The 24805-nt window shown below is 41.6% G+C and overlaps 1 protein-coding gene across 2 annotated transcripts; it reads right to left on the bottom strand.

Annotated features, from left to right (window-relative positions):
- Positions 1–4292: 4292 nt before the first annotated feature.
- PWWP2A (PWWP domain containing 2A) lies at positions 4293–22504 on the bottom strand. 2 transcript variants are annotated; one of them, XM_031555689.1, is made up of 3 exons: positions 22315–22336; positions 17790–18757; positions 4293–6924 (listed from the first exon to the last, which is right to left on the bottom strand). In XM_031555689.1, exons 2-3 carry the CDS (start codon positions 18688–18690, stop codon positions 6911–6913), a joined length of 915 nt encoding a protein of 304 aa, XP_031411549.1. In that variant the 5' UTR covers positions 18691–18757; positions 22315–22336; the 3' UTR covers positions 4293–6910. The 2 variants fall into 2 exon arrangements, with proteins under 2 accessions (XP_031411549.1, XP_031411548.1); XM_031555688.1 differs by lacking the exon at positions 4293–6924 and having other exon boundaries at positions 15918–18757; positions 22315–22504.
- Positions 22505–24805: the final 2301 nt, after the last annotated feature.

Raw genomic sequence — 24805 nt, 5'->3', positions numbered from 1 at the left:
CCTGTAAATAATCTGCATTTGAGTAAATTTCAGATTATATCACATCTGTTACCTCTATGCCTTCATGTGCGATGGGAGTGGGATACCCAGAAGAGTTGTCTTCATCCTCTCTTCTTCTGCCAGCACTCACATCAGCTCCAGCTCCTGTGTCAGACCTGCACAGAGTTCACAGTCGGCGCTGTCTCAATTTGTATCATAAGATCTGCCTTTCAAAACACCAATCTTAAGCAGGAGACAACACTCTCCAGCACAGAAAAGAGACCTTAGGACTAACATAATCCGTGCCCATGACTTACTGTAACTGCAGTGCTGCTGATCCCCTCCTGCCCAGCCAGTAAGCAGGAATATGAAACCGCTCCCAGCTCCTCACACCGGAATATTTGGGATTTGGTAAAGCACCAAGCTTTGAAGTTGAACCCTTCCCTCCCTCATCAGTGCATTTCATGACTTTCTTTCAGACTCACCTACCCCTGATGAGAGCAGACACAGCTGTACAAAAAGGAGAAGCCTCTGGTCACCAGCTCCTGTGCTTTAATGAGCTGTGCTGTTCCTAAGGGATTACTGCAGCAGCCAGGAGCTGTTGCCGGCTGCTGCAGCCAAGAACCAATTATATCCAAGTACCACCTCTTTAACTGTAGGTACAGATGTGTACAGGCACATTTAATGTGCATTAATACATTGCCCATTCGCAAGCTTTCCCTGTTTGGAAGAATCCCAGCATTTTCTTGTTCGGCTGCTTAGTTTTTTTTCTAAACCTGCACAGCCTCCTGCATGAAAGGAAGCAATTGCTGGGGGGATCTTTCATCAGCAGAGGCTCTGGTTAGCCGCTTGTCAAAGAAACAGTCTGCTGAGGCACAGTAAATTGCCAGGCTCTCGGCTGCTGTGGCATTAAGCCAGAGTCATCACAGCCTACCCTGACAGAGCAAAGTCCTTTATAGATGAAATGTCCTAAAACAGCCAAAAAACAGTAACCACATTTTTCTGATTCTGCATGTTCAGTGGCAATCCTCCCAGCTGGAGGCATCACCGTTTGCAGCTACGTCTCCAGCCTGGAGCCAGGATTCCCCATACCTGCTTGCTGCTCAGCAGCTGGCTCACAAGAAAACCATTCTCAGATCAGCCTCCTGGCACAGACACAACACCAACAGCTCTCCTTTCCTAGCCCAGCCTGTTCACCCCACTGTCCTTTGCATCGCTGCCCACACTGACCATATCCCCAGCACTGCTGCAGGGACCAGGGGCCCTGTGCTGCAGGAGGTGGCTGGAATGGCCTAAATGTATTCCCGGAGCATTGCTGGCATGTGCCAGCCATAAAACAGGCCCCTGGAGAGGCAGCAGGGCGGCTGGGCTCTGCTGGAATAATTGCATCCAGCAATTGCATCTGTCTTTATCTCAGGGAGAACTGACACGTTTCCATTAGCTCGTCTGCCCCAGCCTGCCATCTTGGGGCACTGAGAAAAGAGGAAACGCAGAATCTGGTAGCTCTGGAAAGAGGAGGCTACAAGCAAATGTACTGCCGCCCCTGCCTGTTACATGGCAGCTCTCTGTGGCCCCACAGACCTGCGTGTGCCCTGCATGAGCTCAGACACAGCAGAGGCACTTGTGCAATCAGCAGCAAGTTTACTAAGCCAAGACACAACCAATGGCTCTGCTGTAATTTTACCGTATTAAGGAAAACGTACGTGATGCACGTACAGCAGCCCTTGTTCTCCCAGCTTATTTGCAGTGTTCTCTTTGAAAAGACAAACAGACAACAGAGTGACTCAGGAGAAGGTTAACCATCTCCAGCTGTATTGTATTAGTAGTTCAGAGTCCTCATCTTAAGCACAGGCTGATGCTTTTCCTTCTGCATTCTGGAGCCCCAGCCCCAGCCGCTTTCTCCAGTGGCTCAGAGAACTTTAATATTTGAATGAGCCCGGGAGCAGGCACAGCCTGCCTTTAATATTTAATGGCCAAGAGGACTACATTTGGAAATCTGTGCCTCTGAGCTCTGAAGATTCAGAGCTCCTAGCTGAAAATCTGGATTTCAGAGTTAGAACTGCTCCTCGTTAGCTTTGAATATTTACCCAAAGTCCCAAACAGCCCAAAGCTGACACATGGGTCACAGCCTGCCTGGCCCTGAGCACACATGGCTTGGGCTCCAAACCCAGCAGGTGAATAAAAACAAACACTACTGAAACACTCCAGGGAAAATCACGAACAGAACCATAAAGCCAGGCTGCAGAATGCAAACAACAACCTGCCGTATCAACCAGGAAATAACCCAACCCTTTTTCTAAGGCCATCCATATGTACTGAGCCTGCCAGAGCTTTCCTGTAACAAAGAGGAAGAACGACAAATCCACATCCAATGACTTGAGTGGGAGCAAGTGAACAAGAGCAGAAATGAGGACAGCGGGTGCCCCTTGATGCCAAGGGCAGGTCACCATTCCCGTGGCTCTCAGGGGGCTGCACACACTGCTGCTGTGTCATTCCACTGCTTTTACAAACAGCACCTGGCAGTGCAAGTACTGCTGTGCCACTGGGAGAGCAGGAGATGAGCTTCCTTACAGGGTGGGTCGGATCTCCACGTGAGGCACAATGACACCAGCCTCGTATGCAACCTTCTTGTGTTCCCAACCTTCCTGAAAGTGCAAAAGCAGGAAAAGGACATTGCCATGCAAATCTCAGCAGCCCCTTATGCTCTCAGTATCCCCAGAGGATGCTGTCTGACAGGGAAATGAGCCCAGCTCATCAGTGGGAGCACAAAGGTAAAGTGAGATGCGTGCCATTTCCTTAATTACGAAGGTGGCCGTGGGCAGGTAACCATCTTCTCTTCACCACATCACCTTCAAAAATAACAAGAACGTGACAGCATCTGAACTGACCACAGCACCTCTCTGTTAGCAATATCCCTGATTTCCTTCAGAAGTCTGCCCGCTGGTCTCACCCTGTAAGAAATCGTTTCTCCATTCCAATCCCTCACATGTCAGCTGGCACGTCAGCACCACGAGCGCTTCTGCCCTCATTAAGTATTTCCCTTTTGATGCTTTGGAGATGCAGTAAACATTATTACAGAGTGGCATTGTGCAGGATTGGCTTCATTGCTGAAGGTTGGCTTACTTTTGTACTTTCATCACTAAACTGGAGTGAAGATTAATCAGTGGAGTAATTGCAGACCTCTGAAACCTGAATGGCCAACCTCTCCTGTGGGTTTCACAGCCACGTAGCAAATCCAGCACTCCCACAGGGAAAGCTCCCAGCACAATGCCACAAAGGAAAAGCCATCAGTGAGCAATTACATTTCAGCAGGATTTCCCCTCTCCACCGAACCCCTAATGAGGATAACCAATTCAAGAGGAACTGCTGCAAGAATGAAAGAATAATGAGAGAAAGGGGATGGGAGTTCCTTATAATCCGGGCAGAATAAGAAACAACTCTGTGAAAGCGAAGAAAAACATATGCTGGAGCTGTGCTCCGAGCGACGGCCAGAGGTGGAGACTGGGGGTTACAGGAGGCACAGGCTGAGCCCAAAGCCTCACGGAGGCCCCACACCAGGGCGTAGCACTGCAGATGGCATTCACGTGCACGGCCACTTCACTCCAGAAGTTAACTACTCAGTTTTGGAGAAAGCCTTAACAACTGGCGATGGGTCAATAACAAAAAACCTGGCACCACACGACCTGCTCCTCCTTCAGGGCACCACAGTGGGACGGTGCCACTCAGCACCCAAACAGGGTGCACTTACCTGCTGCAGACAATTTGTCTGAAGCCATCAGTAGTGCCACAGAAAGGTGAGCAGGTGGGGTGCGGGTGCCCAGCGCATCCTGTGCTGATGCTGCTTTGTGCCTCTCTGGCAGTGCTTGCCGGGAGCTCTGTGGCTCACCCCGTGATCCTCGCCCACCTAGAAGCACGGCTGGAGGGCTGCAGCCTCTCACTGGGGCCTCCTTCAGCAGTCTGGGTGCCTCCATCGCAACCATGAAACGGGGCCATCGGGGTTCACTGTGAATCTAGCTCTATAAAGCACGGCTAATCTCATCCTCTTAATTACCGGCAAGAAAAAGAAAAGCTTTTCCCCATCTCCTGTGGAAAGCTGGCTGAGCACACCTTGACATCTTTCACCATTGTGAAATATAAGCCTGGGGAGAGACTTGTCCTGATGACTCACTTCCAGCAGCGGACAAATAAATTCAGTTTAATCTTTAATTCGGAAATAAATAAATAAATAGGAGTCTTTTGGACCAAAGACTAATAAAACAAGGAAGCTACAATACGAAAACGTTATTCAACGTTATTTCCCTTTAAAAGAGCACTGAAAAAAATCAAGGCTTTATTTGAATAAATGTTACACAACATTCTTTATCATTTACTTCTCAGCAAACCTTAAAGGATGAATCGTTTTCCTCATTCAAGTCTACAAAATGAAAGAGGCATAGTGACCATTCAATATACAGACAAGAAGGTAGCACGGAGCAAAGCTTAAATATTAAGCAACTAAAGCAAAAAAAAGTGAAAAGCAATACATTACTGTAATTCTCTATCATTAGAATATCCCTGACAATTTCATTTCAAAATGAAAATCTGGTTTCAAACAAAATGGCTGCAATACTTTCTGTGAAAACAAACACAAGTACAGTTAGCTACCTTGTCTATTTTTATGCTGTTTGCTTATATACCCATATTATCCAATGCATAGACCTGCATCACTCTTAAGTGTTTTTTTAAATATATATATATATATTTCAGCTGCTGTGCACAAGTGCTCACGGTGAGGAAATAAGAGCACTGGTTAAGAGTCAGATGTCACACAGGCAGGCACTACCGGCTTCTACTTACAACATCAATCAGTTTTCAACCCAATGTGCAATAACCCTGCTATTACAGTCCTGGGCCTTTTTCCTGAGCAGAAACTGTTTTGTGCCATGTTGTTTGGTGGCTTCTTTTTCGTTTGGTTGTTTGGTTTTGGGTGAGGGTGGGTGGGTGTGGATAAAAGTGTGATTTATTAGGCCAAGACTGTCACTGATTACCAGTACAATGGGGGTTTGGTGTCCAGAGGTGAAAGGCCAGCACGTACACCGAAGCACATCACTTTCCCTTTCATCGCATCAGATGCCTTAATTTTTCTAAATTCTAATCACATTTCGGCCACCAACAGCACCTGACTGGTGAAAAGGAAGAGTGCAGCCAAACATTAATCCGAAATTTAAAAAGAAGGATTGCAGTCTATTATGAAAAATGGTACAACTTGAACCTACTATATAGCATGATGCAGCTATTTGTTAAGAAGTAGGCAGTACGTATTTCATTTCCGGCCTTATAAATAAATTACCTCTTCATAAAAGGAACTGAGCAAGCACTCAGCACGACCAGCCTCAGTGTGTGCATTGCTGATTTGCCTTTGCTGGAGCTGCTCCAGCCCCTCACTGCCCTCCTCCCCGACTGCTTAACTAACTGAAACCCATTGCCAGCACCAAAGCCAAACAATGGAGGTGGAGTGAGTTCGGATTCAATGTTACTTAATTCGGGCTCCATACGTGAAGGCTGTGAAACTGCCTTCGTGCTGACAAGACGCCTCTCAGAAAGGTTTCTTTCTTTTTAAATGATCTGGACAAAGACACTGTGCTCTCCAATCAAATCAGGATATTAGTAAAGAGGAAAAGAGTTTAATACAAGTCTTTTCACTTCTATATAAACAGAAATTTGACTTTGAGTAGATTATGTGCACATTTTCATTTCTTCAGCACAAATATTTTTTCCCAGGTTATATAATAGATCCCCTTCTAAGAACGTAAGAAATGATACTGCTGAGAAAATGTGCACACAACATCAAATAATCAGTGACAAATAAATTAATATTTAATAACTCGATATTTCAGCAGCATGTCCAGCATTCACAAGCTCCACCGTCGTAAGTCGTAATCACCAGACACCTTTTGGGGAAAGGGAATAAAATGGATCAAACCCACTGGGTTTCTTTTTTTGATTTACAGCTATTCAAAGAAGTCAACAACCATCAGAAACACTAATAAAACCTTTGCTCTACTATTTACGTATCTGAAAAATATTGACGTTAAAAGGAAAAATTAACCCATGATTTGAAATAGAAATGCCATTCCATTTAATCTCTCTACATTCACAACTCCCATCTTGTTAAAGTATCATAAGCAAAACGCTGCTCTCTGCATCGTAACCCTTCCACAATCCTCGGTTCCCTAAGTGTTACAACAGCATAAATAAAATGCAACCATATTCACACAGAAGGAGCTTTCCCATAATACAGAGATACACGGATTTGTGGTCACTGCCCCTTCCATCACCTCTATGGGAAATGTTGGTCTCACGTAGCAGGACTGTTCATATTGTACAATACAACTGGTTTCAGACATGCTTTTGATCACAGGTCACAGCTCTGCTAACACCTGCACTAAATACTAACTAAGCCTCATAGAATGGAAAATTGCAACGCTAAAAGTTAAGAATTAAAATAAAAGTTCAAAAGTTACAGTCAACTTCCCAGGCAATTGGCTCCATCACTGGCACCTATCGAAACATACAAACTGACTGTCACATTACAAAAAAAAAACAGTTATTTGCAGTGATTCTTCATACCAATAATTCAAGTGGTTCCTTGCATGTAAGTGTCATAGAGTCTGTAATAATTTCATGCGTCATTTATTGCAAAAAAGTTTTATAAAATATTTCCTAACATCTTTTTAAACTTTAAAGAAAATGTACATTAGGTACAGGTGCCCCAGCAGGGTGCGAGGGGTCGCTTCAACATATTTACCCCCTTTCCCATTCAAAAAATGTTTACTGCTTGGTGAAGATTTCAGAGGAAAAATAGGACCATTCAGTCTCAGATTTCTTTCAGTCCTGATGAGCTGGTGCTCTTCGTGGCAGTGTAGTGAGGTTCCATAAGAACAGCAGCTGCCTAGTGCCTCTGAGCTGGAAAGGGGAGACAAAGGGAGAACGGTTAAACGTGGTTAAATGCCTTCCAGTATATATTGCAAAGTAGGCAAACAACATCTGAGGTGGCCAGAAAAGTTCCCGCTTCACCTGCTCAGTTTGGTGCGTTGTGTGCAGAAGACCAGTATATGTATGTGTGTGTTTACATTACCATAACACAAGTGAACAAACTCCTCCACTGATGGGAGCTCTAACAGAAGCTCCGTACCAACCTGTTCCATCTCACCCCATTTCAGCATCAAGAGAGAACTTCAATTTTTAAATACGTTTAGGGGTCGTTCATGACGGAATGAGATTAAAAGACAACGTCTGTACAGTGATGTGTCATTTACAGCTGAACTGAAGCTGATGCTATAGCAGCGTGCTGAAGGTGAGACCTAAAGAATGCATGGGAGCACTGAAGGCTAAAGCTGCTCAGCATGTTTCTTCCCACTATTGCTTATGTTTCCCCATTTGCTCTTCAGAACTCAAATGAAATGATGGTAAGGCAGAAACGGGCCGAGTAATGACTGCTGCATGCAATGTAATGACCAACCACCGAGGGCAGCACAGATTAGCAATCTGCTCTGATTGGGTGCTTCTGGAACGTAGAGAAAGCAGGTTTCAAAATAATATTTGAGTGGAAAGAAACCTCTTAAAGGTCTTCTGGTCCAACCCCTTTGCTCACAGAAGGGCTCCAGCAGGTCCTGGCCAGCCTTGTTGGCTCCCATCACTGTTCTGTTGAGCTTCAGACTGCTGCAGCTACTTTAGATGCACGTACGCATTTTCCTGTACTGACAGTGGCTTGGTGAATAACTCATACTGCAGGTGGGAAACTCCTAAGGCTCCTTCTGCACTGACAACTCTCCTGAATAATATTGAAAAGAATAAAAAAAATGAGAGCAAAAGAGAGCAATTCATGAAACTGGGCCTAACTCCAGAGAAGGCAGGGAAGATACAGGAGATAACTATGCAGTTTCTCAACTGTTCAGTTGCTCATGAAATAGAATTAAAATAGGTATGAAATTTTGGGAAAGCTGACGCAGATAAAATGAGGACTAATTACAAAATTTAGCAGATCCAGGCAAAGATGCACTTAGCTGCTATCCAGGGAAGTAACACATCAATTAGCAAAAGAACTGGCAGACAACAAAACAGCATCAACAGGTATTTATCTATGTAAGGACCCGACTGCCCACCAAAGACCTTGGTGCTCAAAGCCAGAGCTCTGCTATGAATTGTGCCACAGTCTAAAGTGAGAACTGAAAACACGGATTGGTCATGGTTACCAAAAATTACAAATGTTCTATATTTTAGAGTAAAAAAAGCAAAGTTGGGGCACTGACTATTCAGAATTGATAGCATTCTTTGTCTGATTTGTAATGAAGCCTGTAAGAAAATAGATTTTTTTTTTTCACATAGGCAGACACTGTGCCATCACAGCCAGTGGCCAAAGCCAATTCATGCCTATATGCTTCTGTGCCTTAGATATGCCTTACTTCCTAAAATGTAGAAAATAGCATCTACTCCTCTCTTGTTTAGCACGTGAAGCAGATGAAGAACCATTTTTCCTCCCCAGGTAAAAACCATTGCGTTTCCTTTGGCTTTATGTATTCATATGAAACTGTGCACAGTTGTGTAGACCTCATTAGTAATGGCCAGACTACCCAGAATGTCTTCACTGTAGCAATTAAAGTCACTTAAAAGCAGATGACTCTCAGTTGTAGAGCGTATTGGAGTTTCTTTGTGTGCTGCTTCACATTTTTTGTTCTAACAGCTATCCCCATATGGCCCTTCACAGCCTATAAACTGAAATTCAAAGCCTTTTTGGCAGTAGCATTATAATCACTGTTGAAGTGATTATAGCATGGAAGAAACCTGAGACAACCCAAGGTGAAAGTGCAGATGGACCAATTGCTCTCGAGGCTGTTACGATTCAGGGGCAAAAATCCAAGGGAAAGAGCTGATAAACAAGAATGAAAGACTCTCTTGAAATCAATAAACTGTAGTACTGCAGAACCTGCTATTCTCATGCATACCAAGCATACGCTTATCTGCATGTCTGGGGAAATTCATGAATACAGAATATTTTGTGACGGAACCCTTCCCTGGTTGCCATTACGCTGGTGTCAGAGCTGTGTGTGCATCTCAAAGGCCAGCAAAGAAGAACCATGGCTCGGATTGCTGTAAGGTACATAACCTGATCGAGGGGCGGCTGATCAAAGGGGCAGCCCAGTTAAAATTACGTTGCTGTATCTGGATCAGGAGCAGTGTTTCGTTCAGACAAGGCTTAAGGCAGGACTGTACAAAGTGAGTTGGCTGCTCAGCTACGTGTAACCCTCGGGATTCTCCTCAGTGCTGAGCACAACGCAGCACAGGGGCCAAAAGGCAGCAATGCTCAGAGCGCAGCACTGCTGCCAGCCCTGTGGGTGCACCAAGGAGTGCCTTCATCAGCTGCTCCTCAGCCAGTCCCTTCACTCCATCGCTGTGACCTTCAGATCAGCAGCAGCAAAACCCCGGTGCTGAGGTCCTTGTCTTCAAAGGAAAAGCACAAAGACAACAGGCTGGCGGCAAGGAGAGGGGGCAGCCAGGAGGGATGAGGGGAGTAAAACCAGCAGCACCTCCCATCAAGTAGTCCAAAGGAAAAGATAGCTGCTGCTTAAAGCACAGAGCCCAACATTTAAGATGGTTGCAGTAACACAACCAGCTTCATCTGCCTGCTAGCACCTTGGCTCTAGATAAAACCAGCTAACAGGAGAAGTGACTTAACTGCTGCAACGTTAGACTTTGAGCAGTTATTACAACAGGTTTCTCTTCCATGTCATGGATTGCCAAAAGGAAAGCAGAACTGTCACATTCTTCTACAGCGTATGACAGTACCCAGCAGTGGGGCCTTCACTCCCTTAACTACCAAGCAGAGATGCATTCTTCACTTTACGTGCCTAATTCTCTGAAATATATTTAACACAGCATCAAGAATTTCTAAGAACCTGTCTGAGCCAGCTTTTTAAAATAAACTTATCACAACAGATTACTCCCTAGGGCCCTCAGTGCTCGGAAAGACTCACATTTTCCCCCTAAAATAACCATATATTGCTAACGTAATATTGCATCCAAGAATATTCAATGCTCAAAACCTTCAGCTATGGTTCTAACAGCAACGTATACAGAAAGAAAACAGCTTTCTTTTTTCTCATAGCAGAAATCTAGCTAGACTTTTTTTTTTTTCCAGGGGGCAAAGACAAAGGAGGGAGCTATTTTTACGTTGCGCTTGAACCATATGCTTTACAATTTGGAACCCCTGCAGCAGTGCAATTAAACATCCTAAAGCCAAACAAAAATACTACGTGTTGCTAAATTAAAAAAAAAAAAAGGATGTAAAACTGGCATTTAAGTAAATATTTGCTTGGAACTGAACCTGCTTGCTTTACTGACAAAGCAAGCACCTTCTTCCCCTTTGTGCACCTGTTAAAACACAAATGGGCAATGACAGTTGGGCAGAGTCTGTCAGCAGAGTTCTGCTACATTCCCATTACAGCCTCTTGCTGATGGGAACAAGCTGGTGGGAACACAGCTTGCCTTCCAAATCTCAACTGCATAGCACATGGCTAGCATATGTAAGAATAGCTCTTGTTCGTACTGCGGATCTGATAGCAAAACCATTAGTAAGTAAACATGAAAATTGACCTACGTGTTTTAAAAGAAAAACTTGTTTGAAGTTGACATATTATATAAATGATGTCATCCAAGCATGATTTTGCATAGGAGAGGCCCCTTGGCAGGAGATGCAGAGCAGTCTGGGCGCTGTGCTTTCCTTGCACAGAGTGATTCCTGCCTGACACACGAGGCACAGCACTTCCTTATCTGCACATTTCTGCAAAGATTCTTTTTCCTAAATCAGAGCTGTTAATTACAGAATTACAGAAATGGGAGCTGCGACAGGGCCAGGATAGCTCAGCAATTCTGCCCCATAGCCAAACGCAGGATGAATTTAACTAACCCAGTCCTGACAGAGGTTAACCTCACTTGTTCTCAAAAGCTTCCAATTACAGAAGCTATGCAGCTCTCAAAACAACATCAAGGATTTGGTTGCTGTATTCTAAATAAATTCTAGAACCTAAGCTTAACTTTCTGTCCGGTAATTTTAACTATAATTTCTTATCTTGCTTGCTTTTTAACAGGAATATTTCACCTTTGTCAGTTCACCTGTCAGGTATTTGCAGACTTCCAGTCCCAACAGGCTGTTCTTCTACCTCTGCCAAAATCGTTGACATAGAAACTGCACTACAGCTGTTCAAAATGTGCCCAGTCCTGGTTTTGAAAATAACTTCTCAGTCGTAGCCCAAATTAATTCCACAAAACCATTTGTCTTCATACATCGGAAGAGCAAAGCCTGAATATAAAAACAGGGGATCTTGATTTGTTCCTTGCTCCAACTTACACCTGCAGCTGACGTTGTTATCATTATCCCTTTGGACCACAGCAGGTAGATAAGTTTTTAGCACTGTGCATTTGCAGACCATGCAGGGGGGTTATGCAGGCATGCTAGACAATCCCTTACTCCCTTTTGTCTCCCTATTGGATGCGCAGGGTGGCTCAGGTCTTCTAATGTGTAGAACATCTCATCAATCACACTCCCTTTCCATGCTGCTGCTTATCCTACTCCATACCAAGAGCACAGGGATGCTTTTTCTTTCTTAGCCATGGATCTGAGTGCAGTCAGCACCTGGCAGTGAGCCAGCCTGTGCTGCAGGGCCACCCAGAGACTTTGGCCCCAACTGCTGGATCTGATGCTGAGAACAAAACTGCAGGAAAAAGCACGGTCACAGTCAGCAAGCCAGTGTCTCCACAGCCACGCCAGGGAGCTGCTATCTTTCCTTGTGTTCACACAGGGGCAGTTGTGTCACAGTAATTCAAAATATACACGTATAAATTAAAGTTCAATATGAATTAGTGCAAATCTCGGAAACTACGGAAGAAAGACTGAGGTGTTTGAGTAACTCATAGAATAACCACAGGCTACTCCCAGGCTCTAACAACTGAAATATCTGATCTGGGGAAGAACCATTGCACTGCTGCTCCATGAGTTTTGCAAGACCCCATGTAAATTACCAGAAACAGTTCTTACCATTGACTTTGAAGAAAGATGAGCTCAAACTGGAAATGGTGAAAGAAATGCCAGTAAGATGAGCAGGGAATAGAAAAAGCATCTTACACGGGGATCTTTTTTTATCCAGTTAAATGGCCACGTTCTATAAACACACAGCATAAGGCCACACTAAGGAAATACAACATTACCAAGAACAGAAATTGAGGTATTTTAAACGTAAGAATTTGTCATTATGATTACCACAGCCACGTATTCAAGCAGAGCTTTTTCCCCACAACAGATCAGTAAGAATTTGAGCTGTACATCTGCAGCCACATCTCACAGGCTTGGATCTTCCAGCTCATCCTGACAGCTGCTCCAAAGCAGCCAAGAATGCAGGCCTCTGCCTGGCCTACTGATGAATGTGGGTGATCCCTGAGCAACTCAGCCACGTCAGAAACCTTAGGGAAGTTACTTACATGAAGAGACCTCTTTGGTTATTGATAGCTTATTTTATCTGCAGGGATAACTGCACCGTGTTGCTGCCAAGTACAGCCTGACTACATCACCATCAGGTACCTCACCATAGCCTGTATTTCAAAAAATAAAGAAAAAACAGACTTCATGTAAACATAGCCTAAACTGACAAAATCCAGTACCAAGCCACAGAACTATTCTCCCTACTGCACTTGTAAAGTACTGTATTATTCTCAGTATTATTCTCCCAGTTCTACTTATGTTATCATATCTAAGTCCACACACCAAGTTCCTCTCTTCTCCTTCAGGTTCCCTATGACCTTTCTATTTATACCCTTAAAAAGTAAACTGAAAATAAGAACAGAAAAATAAAGCATCTCAGCCTTTAACCACTATAAACTCTGCGCTGTAAGATCTCTTTCAAGTTTGTTTTTAAATAATATACCCACACTTTTACCAAACAGCTTAAGGCACAAAACGCTGCCGTCTTCATTCCCCTTTTAGGCAGCTTTTTTGCTTTTTTCCTTCTGAGACTCCAGCCAAGAGGACTGCTCTATTTGTTTTATATTATACCCCACAGAACAGACACGAGGGCAGATGATAACAGTGCTGAGGATGAGCCACTGCTTGTTTTCATAATTCACACTCACACTGAACCCTGACAACTGCAGCAAAGGCTCACAGATGACAAACTGAGATCAGCGGCAGGCCTTGGGAACATTAACCAGTTAACTTTGTTAGCTGGCGTGAAACAAACCTAGCAGTGAAAAAAAACCAACCCTATTTGCATTAGTGATATTTCTTAAACCTGGTAACACTTAGAAGCTTCACCCTCATTTCCAAAAAACCTTTCTCCTACACAGTGATAGGAAATAAAACCTTCTCAGCCCTGCACAGCTGACCTAAATTCAATGCATCCCCAACACCCCATTGGGTGGAAGCTGCCAGTTCTGCAAGATTCAGATAATGAAATATTCAAATAACCAAAGATAACGCTGTCTAAAAGAAAATAAGTACAACAAGAGATGATTACCTTATTTAAATGTTGACATAAAATTACAACTCTGATTAGAAAAATACCAAATATTTGTTCAATTTCCTGTAGAACTCCAGAGAAACACAAGTATTTCACATTTGGTTCCACCTTTACTCATTAAACACTCAGGCTTTCCAAAACTTAAAGGAAATCTTCATATGTTTCGGTATAAAATGGCTCAAGATGAAGTAGCTGTAACTAACGCTAAAGATGCTCAAAGGAAAAACATTCCTGTATTACAGACCCATCACTACCTGCCTTATTTTTTCCCAAACGGAAGCATTATACACACACAACCACACTGAGGAATTTCCTTAATTCAGAAAGGCATCCTCTGCTTATTGTATCAAGCTGATAGAAAGCTAACAGTCTTTGCGTTGCTGTTCCTCCTCTCCACAACAGCCTGCTTACAACAGCTGCGCAGCTGAGTTACACAGATGCACTTTCCTGGCACTTCACAAACACGCTCTGATGAGTTGCCTGATAAATCATTTACACTGTGCAGGTAATTCAGAGAGGGGAGGCATGTCCTGAACTGCACACGTTCACACTGTGGGCACTGCTGGGCTCAGGTGTGCACATAAGAAGGCAGTATTTTGCAGCTAAGGCGAAGCTCAGCGCTGTGCAAGTCTTCAAACTAATCCACACACAGCACCCACGCTGCGACCATCCAGCTACTTTATGTCACAAGCAGGCTGCACATTAAGCCCAGCATTTTCCCCCACTAGGGATTCAAACTAGAATTACAGCTACTTCAGAGCAAAAAGAAGAATCACAGGCCCACGAATAGGACATTTTCAATGGAACATAACAGGGTGCTGTGATGAAAGAAATACACTGCTGTTAAGTCAGCAGTGATGATGAACTTTATGTTTATTACAAACTATGAAACTTAGGAAAGACTTCATAAAAGACTAATCAGCTACAAACCACAACTCAGAGTCATTAAAGGCCTTTCATAACGTTCTCTTGAACACAAAGCAAACAAAAGAAACCCCTCATCCCTGTTGCTCTTCAACCTTAGCAGCAAACATGTAAGTTCCAGCTACGTACACTCTAGCACTGTGCTACCTTTATAGAAATCTGTATAGAAATTAAAAGAATACAAAGCTTCCAAGCACTTTAAATAAAAAATAACAACGTACATATCAGTGCTACTGCTACTCCATCCAGAACAACTTACACAGTTTGCTCAAGATTCTAAACCTCGAGAAACCAACGCAGACATCTAAGCCACCTTGGATGGGTTCTAGGCTTCAAAAAGCACTCTGCTTTAGTAACAAAGTAAGGCTTATTTACTTCAATAGAGAAACTGTTTCTGTTTGCAGGAAAGAATACATAGAAGTGAAACAGGATTTTTTTTTTCTTTTTTTTCCTATACTATGAAATTTATTGTGTGTTTATCACATTCAAAAAGCATTGACCAGTTGTTTGGTTTGATTTGGGTTTTTCTGGTAGCTATTAGAAGCTCAAGGAAGAGCTGACACAACTGGAAGCTTAACTAGCATCTAACTGAGCTCAGCAGATACTTGGGAGGAAATGCTAACAGCCGTGTACTCAACACTTTGGACTTCAAATAGTTCTGTGGGCACAACAGAATAATTTTAAAAGGTTAAAGAAACCGAATGCTTTGGAAAGACCAGACAGTATCATGAATATACAAAATTTCATCTTAAGTTTACAAGATTTTAAGGGTTTGATGATTAAATCCTTACCCCCATTTTCATGTCTGCTCAAAATCTAATTGCAGCCTAAACTGAGATCTTTACATCTGTCATGGTTGCCTACGTGGGCAATTATGGAAGAAAAAAAAATACAGGATGAAAACTGCTCTGGGATGAACGCTGACAGATTCTTCACAACACATTGCAAGGCTCAAACAGCAGTGGGTTGGAAAAGAGAGGACAATACAAATAGTCAGCTGAGGATCAAAACTAGAGGAAAAAATATACAATCTGTACAGTGAATTGCATGAAAGTGCCCAGCATCGAGCAACAGACATGCAAGAAAAGCTGAAGTAACAGCGGAGCGGGTCTGCTTAGTTTCTGATAGATGGAGAAAACCGAAAACATTTCCCCACTGTACAAGTGACATTATCCAGTTGTTATTCAAATATATGGAACAAAATCTAATTAAGGGGAAAAAAACCTGATAAACTTCCCAAACAGCCCTCTACAGAGCTAGTTTTGAAACAAAGGGGAGCGATAATTGCTTCATCTCCAAATTAAGACTGAAGTGTACCAACAGTACTTTACCAGCACTTATTTTTAAGAATGAGCAAAAAAGGACAATTTACTTTTTAAAAGGGTGTCCTCTAAATCCAACATAGATATCAAGTGCTCTAACATCCTAGATTTTTTTCAAAGCTTTTTGAGAAACACACACAAATAATTCAGATTTAGTCAATTTTATTTACAGTTTGTTTTTACATTTCAGAGCATTACACAATTACATAATTCTCATTTTCTGACCTGCAAACAGATACCTTAAACGGAAATATTTAAAAAAAAAATAGAAGTTAGATACATCCAAAATGCAACAATTACACATCTGACAATTCACAAAGTGTAATTAACTAGGACGTATCCTAAGAATTTAGGAACAACCAGTCAGGAGAAAATCTGACCAAATTTCATCAATCAATTATTTACACATTCAAAACAAAGCCTCTCTTAATCTAAAACTCCAGGCAAATGGCCTGAAAGACTTCTTCAGGAAGAAAGACCAGAAGTTATGATTCACACCTATGCAGCATTAACAGCCCTTGATCCCAAACACTGAGCAATTTCTCAGCTTTGTCTTAGAGCTACAGGCATCACTCTCAGCTTCTCAGACCCTGAAGTGTTAATATTTGTGCCCCCATGTGCATAGAAAGGCTGAGTGTTTAAGAAGTGGTCACTAAGATAAAACCCCATTTAATCTGGTCTTTAATTTTGTGAATTTTTCTTCCTTAAAAACTTCAGCACATCTTCTAATGCCATTTAAACTGGCCTTCGTGGATCGGGGCACGCCTCTAAGATGTTCATGCGCGCATTGAACCAATTTGCACTGGCCAGACTAAATACATCAGAAAGTATTTGAAATCATGTTTAAAGACCATTTAGACAAGGCTTACGTTTCTACACTTCCCTGATGGGCCACCTAAGAAAAGAAAAATAAAATATCACAGCTACTACTTTCACCCCTTGTGTCAACCCTTTGCCACACAGCAACTAGGTACATACTGGGTAGAAACTACTAAAAAATTCCCTGCAAATAAGCTGCCTTTCAGCTGAGGCTATGGCTCCTATGCATTGGGTGTTTGAGGAGTTTTTTCTTTAAAAAAAATTCTCACTTGAAAAATACTGAAATTCTCACTTTAGGCTAATTTTGATTGCATGTTCAATTTGTTTAACTTCCATGAAACCGCTACAAATGGAACAACTTTAGTATAAAAAGAGCATCCAACCGACTGCAACTTCTGCCTCGGCAAGTCCTTCATGGTAGTCCTCTAACTAGGCTATGAATTTCGTGGAGCCTCCAGATTTCTTGCCTACCTTACTCTCCATGTTCACGTTTCAAACTGTGTCAGCAGGGCCCGAACTTCGGGAGTCAGCTGCTTAGCAGCCTTGGCTGCCTCTGTGACGGCCTTGCGGTAAAGACCCTTTCTCTTCTTATTAAAGCGCGACTGGAAGTTCTCTAAAAAGGGGGATAGTTGTGAAAGAGCAAGAATAGACGTTGTTGGGGAGCCAAACCATGATATACAAGCCTCCTGGCGAACTAAAAGACCGTTATCTTTCCGGCTCACAGTTATGGTCAGGATACGGGCTGGCCACCAAGGGAAGCCGTAAATTTTGGCCCAAACAATGTCCCCTACACATATGGTCCTGCCATCTGGTGTAACACATTTAGAGACTTTTTTGGAAAAGACTTTCATTTTCAAGGAATTACTGAGCTTTTTCTCTTCCTTCGAAGAGGAGGAGGAGGAGGAAGGTGCATGCATGCTGCCTGGAGGAAAATCAAAGCTTTCAGTAGAGCTACACTCAGAGTTGGTAGATTTCAAATCATCTGTGCTATCACTACTACATACTGATGCACTGGAAGAGTCAGATTTCTTTTGATTAAGGGTCATGTAAACCGTTATATTGCTTTTGCTGCCTCTCTTGCCCAATGTCTGGTGTTCATCCTGATCAACAGTTACATGCACTTCACTTGTGTCCTGAACCTCACTGCTGGCCTCTTCAGGGCCTTTTGAGGGGCTCTGATTTTCTGAAGGGGCCTCACCTGCTGAGCGGGTGGAGGAGCAGCGAGACTGGGGCTTAGTTGCCATCTTGCCACTCCGTATTTTCTCAAGTCCTGTCTTGAGAGAAGAGTCATTTTCTTCATTCCGATATCTTTGTGGCTTTAAACGCAATCGGGGTGGGAGGGAACCTGAGCTGGTGTTCTGAAGACGCCGTGTGAAGTGGACCTTTGAATGTGCATTTTTGGAAGAGGAGGTTGCACTCTGCTTCTTTTGTGCCTTTTCTTTGGCCATTTTCAAGACTTCCCGAGCTTTTGCATGATCCATGTTTTTGCTCTGGAGAACTTTTTTTGTATTTAACTGCGCTTTTGAAGTATTTGCTTGTGCAGTAACTTTAACTACTCTGCTTCTGCTGTGGGCAATATTTGAAACCTTGACCACAGCATTCCTTTTCTGGCTTTCATTTTGGCTTTTTCCATCCACCTTATGGTCAGTCTTAAGTTTTTTATTCACAGTAGTCACACTCTCGTTTCTTCGTTTTTTATTATCCTCATATTTTGAAGAGTCACTTGCATTGCCACCTTTTTTTATTTCCTTTTTTTCTGCAACAACACTGTTTTTGCACTTGTCACACAAGACCTGTCGGGGTCGTAGTTTGATAGCATTCATAATAGAAGTGGGCTCCTCCCTGTACATTTTACGCTTGGGCCGCTTAATTTTCCGGGGCGGAGGCTGAGGTATTGACTGGTTATATGTGTCCCTGATAAACAAAGGAGGAGGATATGGCGCTCCCTCATGGAAGAGAGGAGGTGGTTTAGAAGTCCATAGGCTTTTAGCTAAGCTTGGTTCTGATGGCTGCGTGAGAGAAGAGTCATCGGGGACTGCAGCATTAGATTCACACTTCACCTGTGCCTCATCTTGGAATGGTTTACTTTGGAGCTGCATGGCTTCAGGTTTATCCTTGTATTCCCTTTTAGGAAATATGGTCACAGGGATTCCGTGGGGTCCAAACCTTCAAGAGAACAAAAAAAACAAACATTAAAGGTTTGAGGGATCTTTTGCTGTATTTATTAAAAAGCATTTTAAAATCCGTCAACGTAACTACCATTCAAAGAACATGACTTCTGGACAAAATTGAAACATTATACCAAGTCTTAGGCTAAGTTTTGAAATAGCAAAACATCAAAACCAAGTCAGCATCCAACACAAAATACATAACTTCACTTACATGGGTTTCTATTGTGTCAACAACAACCCTCAAAAATATATCCAAAAATATTGCCAGGGACAGCATTTACACTTTTAGAAAACACAAACACGAAGCTCATAGTCAACAAGTTACCCCACGAAATCCAAATCTGCTCAATATAGATTTCCACACCAATTCCATTTATATGAGCAAGGAAGGCATTTTGATTAAGTTTTACAGAATTCTTTAGTTTGTGGCATAGCACAAAAGCCTGAAGTTATGTTAAATTTCAGCCAAATATACAACATGTAAATACTGGCATTTAACAGCACTGTCATTCTTCACATTGATATCCACAGAAGGTTACTGCTTGACCATCTGATGTATTACAGCCTGGAACTTGGAGTTTGGGTTCCTTCTGGCAAAAATATCCCTATAATTTCGGTACAGCACAAATAGTTCCCTTCTGTTCTAACAAACTATTTTAAAACATTGTCTACCTTTCTGCAGGCAGCTCTAGGTGTTCTAAGATCTCTAACACCCTCTTTGACGCACATGAAACTCCACGAAGTCTTATAGGTTAGTTAAACTTCCCTATACTTAGAGAAGTAGAATGTCGCTCAACAGGTAACCGATATCTTCCGCAATATGTTATGCTAAGGGAAATGTCATCAGTTTACAGGGCATAATGCTTATCTTCTCCTGGGAGAAAAGTTAAATACATTCATATTTCATCAATATACCTTTCGATCTACTGAACACAAAGGGAAGGATTATAAAAGCCTGTTTAACCATTCTCATGTCCCACGTTAGAATCTACAATCTGCAGTACCAACCTTACAAAGCCCTCATGAGGCATTCAAACTCTCTGCCCAACTCCAGCTCCAACACACACAGATGTGTTTGGCTTACATTAGGCTATATTTGAATAGCTTACTGCAGTAAGAACACTGCAGACAAGGTTGCAATTCAAACATTAAATCACCCATTCCAAATCACCAAACACCGTTTGTATTTATCTCACATGACCTGAGAATGAAGTAATTAACCAAGACCTGTCCTCAGGTTAACACCAGTTCACTCTGCTGTGCAGGTGTTAAACTGCAACATCTGAACTGATGGAACTGAAATTTGTCATCTATGGTTGCCGCTAAACTGAAGGTAAATGCAGAGTGGTGGTCTATCTTCCATTCACTTTCCTGCAATAAACATGCAGTTTAGACAAATATTTACAGGCTGACTTCTTATTTTTTCAAAGTTTGTATTAAAAAAAGTCATAACATGTTAGAATATTCTTTACATCGTCACAAGCAAAAGCCTTCACTTATTTGTCCTACTTACCTGTTAAGCCTCTTTTCGTACTTTCAAGTTGTAACTGAAGCAAGCAATCCATCCAAAACTAAATTATCCATCCCATTTGCACTTCATTATACCCAGTCAAGTGACAACTCAACCAATTTTATCATCAAAAATAGATGGAAGTTGTGTACTTGACAACTTACAGCTAGGAAGCACCCAGTGCTGTTGTTACAGTATCTAGGGGAAGGTAACATTCCTACCTTTGAAATCTGGAACCCAGGTCTGCTAGCTGCTGGAGAACTATTCTGGTTATACACAGAATGACAAGCATCCTAGGCCACAGGACACCTCACTACCCCACAAAAGTTCATTTCTCAGGGTTGGACCCACTCCATTTGGACTCCAGATGTCCTCCCTGAGATAAAAATCAAAACTAAATGCAGCTTGCTGCACTACTGACGGCTACACGGAATTACAAGCACTGAACTGTGGATCTGTGCATCTCTCTAGCCTGAAGTCCAGCATTAATTCAGAAGATACTCATTACTAGGTTTTAAGTTCCCTAAAGTCTCAGAAGTCCTCCAAGAGTCAAGAAATTATTTTTCCACAAACACTGTTCCTTTCACTAAGGATGACAAATAATTGTTCAGATCTGAGTAGGACTTACAAAAAAAAACAAACACCAGCTGTCAGCTGACAGCAATCAAACTAGCAACATTTTCTGTGCTACTTGAACTAAGAGCTTTGGTTTCTCGTACAGCAAAAAGATCTGGATCCCACTGCTCACCACTTGATGAAGATTTACAAGAGTTGGGAAAGAAAGCAGTGAATGTAGTATAGGAGTTGAGAACAAGAACCCCTAGATGGGACAAGAACTCTGCTATACAGATTTCAATCCACAATGAACACCAGGAACACCACTGACACGATTAAAGCCATTTAAGACCGTGACTGCATCTTAGAACATCTTCTCCTTCATGAAGCTCCACAATATTTAGTCCAAAAAGCTGAGAAATAGGACCGCCCATGTGGATATTTTAATATATAAGATGCAAACCTACTTCATTAAGGCACTAAACCATTCATACTGAATTCCTGAGGCTACAGTCTGTCTCACAGAAGATAATGTTTTAATGAATGAGCTGGAATTTGCTGACCCTATCTACCTAAAAATTAATGAGTCGTAAGATTACAGACTTTTCACTGGTGTCTGGTGCCAGCTATGCAAGAGCAAATAGGAATGTGATTTGTGTAAATTGCACATCAATACATAAAGACAAGAGAAGCAAAGATGCAGTTCACATGAAGTACCAATAAATTGGGCACGCCCAGAGATTGATTATTACTTCCAAGAGCTGAATGTCTTTTTTTTTTTTTTTGCCCCATTCTAGAGCAGGTTATGCCCACATTCTGTTTTTATATGATTGTTAACTCCTCCTTGGTGAAGTTCTCCAGCTGTCCAACTTGGAAGAAGTATATGCAAATTTAAAAGAGAAAGCAAGCAGAAAGAGTGAGGAAACAAACAGTAAGTGGTACAGAACAGAGTACAAAGATGGAAAGAAGAACAAGGTAAGAAGCACAAAGAGAAAGCTGACAGTGGCGTATCTTCTTAACAGAAGCAGCAGAATCAATGTGACCAGAACAAACCTACTGAAAACTACACATGGCTGAGCATCTAAATGGTTTAATAGTTATGAACTAAAGTATTCAGTGTTTAAATACTGCAAGAGATTGCCCTGTCTCTATTTTAGACAAGTACATCTTTTTTTGAATGCATTGATCCTGATCCTGATCCTGAAGTAGCACCTGTCCTTATTACAATACTTTCTTCCCAAATTCCATAAAATACTATTCTCGGGAAGGCAGAGGACAGTGTCTTCCTCATCAAAAATAAAGAGAATAAAAGTCAATGTGTGTCTAAGTTCCAGCTGCGCCCTGTAAAGCCCACTGCTGCACTATTTGTACAGTTCTACCTCAGAATATTACATGATGTAATAGAAGGATTCCTTGATGAGGATCTGAAATTGAATTGTTAAGAGAAAAAGAGTAAGAAATGGGTATTTAAACAGAAATTAAGGCACCTCTGCTTCACACGTATTCAGAATTAGAATCAGTTTTCCATGTTGCCAAGTTTCCTCTTCCAAAAAACTGCCCTGGTCCTTTCTTACTCTGTAAAGTTCTCTGTAACAAAGATGGATAACACTCAGTGTAAGAACGATATTTTTAAGAAGGTTTACAAGTAAGCACAGCAATCAGTAGGATCTAATCATTCATACATCTGATACCCCGTGCCAGATATAATTCCTATATACATCCATATTGAAAGCAAATAATCATCAGTAATTGAGAAACAGGCTAGATGAGATGCCTTCCGACAGTCCAGTTATCTTTACAACACAAACAACTTTCAATTAACTTGGGAGGTTATATAGAGACAGATGTGATAAGAACACTTATGGTTTTATTTCCACGTCTTATCAACTGGAACTTAATGAATGGGAAGCTATGGCATCTTCTGTGATCCTGCAGAAGCTACTTTTTACATCAAACCTAAAAGTTATAGAGATTTGCATTACAGATATGTAAACCTAAGTACTTCAAGCAAACTAAGAAGACACTTTTCACATCTAAATCCTATAGCAGAATTATTATTATGAAGACATATTACTGTTCAATTTGTATGGAAAACAGGGCAGAGTTAAAAAGTATTTTTAAATCAGGAGATTTAAAGCAGGAGATAAGGAACAAATACCAACTAAATGCACAACTGCAAGTACATAAACATCTAAACCATGCATCCTGGGGCAAAGTGTCTGCATCACTATGTAAAGTCTCATGAAGCTCTCATCTTTAGTCTCCAATGTTTAAATTTTATCTTTCTCAATTAAAAAAACAAATAGTAAAAGTATATTTTTTCTGCCAAGAAGAGCCAAAGGAAAGAATGTGCAAAAAAGGTTCAGAAGTATTTCATGTTTGTCTACAAACACTGGATTTATGTCAACACAACACAGTAGCTTCTAGTGTTGGGTTAAATCAATTCTGTCATAAATGATTCTGATCAAAATTCTCATCTTCACCATTAAGTCAGACTACAGCAATCATCAATTACCTTTCAATTGCTCTCGTTCAACTTATATTACCAGTAGGTATTTCGTAGCAGCCAAGAGAAGAAAGAATCAAAGCAATTTTCATCTCATGGTTAAAGGCTCAATGATTCTGAATACTGAGTGTAACAACATGCTCAGGTAACACAGGGCTAAGTATATTTGTTTCACGTGCACATACAAGCTGGGGGCTTAAATCACAATAGTTGATGTAATACACAATTAGATCATAGCTATTTCAATACAAAGTATTTCAGAACCCAGGAAAACAGTCTGTATCCAAAACACAGATTATGCAGTAACCTATTTTTAATAAGGGATTTAGTTGGCACGATAAAGCTTGTTGTGCACTGCTTTTAGTGCTAGGCACCTAACTGAAAAAGCATACACATAAGCCAAGTTATCAATTCTGAAGTTTACTTACCTCCCAAGCAACGTAACAATAAAGACACCAAGAAATGCCTATTGCAATTAGAGCTCTACAAATATGACAAAGAAGCATAGTGTGAGCAACTCTTAGGAAATCACATCATCAAGAAAAGCTGCATCCTCAAAGTCAACTTCCATGAAACTACATCAGAGAAGTCCATGTAGTCAGGATGCTGACATGGAAGAATTAGCCACTGTAGAGACAGAACAATTTGAAGTGGATAAGCCTGAAAGGAATTTAGATGGTTCCTAATCATTCCTTTCCCCACCAAAGGAGAGGGAATGTATCCTTCACCTTCTCACTGGAAAGACTTTACATGTGAATTCTCAAAGTTTCCTTCGCTTTTCTGTAACTTCCAGAGTTCTGACAAGGATACAAAAGTAAACTTATTTTAGAGATGAAATGCAAATATTTTAAGCTTAGGCTTCCTACTAACTACTGCAATTTTACTGTCATGCTTTTAAGGCTGAAGATCCATTTAAAGTCATCTTTTCATTGTACATCTGTTGGCATTATTAAACACATGGATCACATTTTAAAGCAGATACTTAGCTGATACATTTGGGTGTGCTACAAAGCTACAAAACTTTATATAAGATGTCTTGAATATACATTCCAGATCACCCAAATAACAGTCAAATCCCAAGAAACTTGAAGAGGACATCATTTACTAATGGATGAGCTTTAAGTCAACTCAGTGGTAAGATGTATAAGATTAATCAGCCCATAGAATCATAAAGGAAAAAATCATTTCATGTATACTGAAAACTTCACTTCAGTCCTTTGTCTTCCAACACTTCAAGCTAAGTCAAATTAAGCTACCCTCAGAAAACAGTAACCCATGCTGCTGGAAGACAGACAAGCATGCTATAAGAAGAAAGCACAGTTTAGCCATCATCCATTCAAAATCCAGCAAAGAACAGTAGCAGACTACAGCTACTTTAGGAAAGGGAAGTTTGAGGCACAATCCACACAGATACCCCATACAGCAGCAAGATTAGGGATTACTACTGGTTTCTGAAGGGGGTGGATGGAAAT

Source organism: Meleagris gallopavo, chromosome 15 (assembly GCF_000146605.3).
Source record: "Meleagris gallopavo isolate NT-WF06-2002-E0010 breed Aviagen turkey brand Nicholas breeding stock chromosome 15, Turkey_5.1, whole genome shotgun sequence".
NCBI lineage: Eukaryota > Metazoa > Chordata > Aves > Galliformes > Phasianidae > Meleagris > Meleagris gallopavo.
The sequence above is the reverse complement of the archived record's forward strand: the minus strand, read 5'-3'. Positions and strand labels throughout refer to the sequence as shown.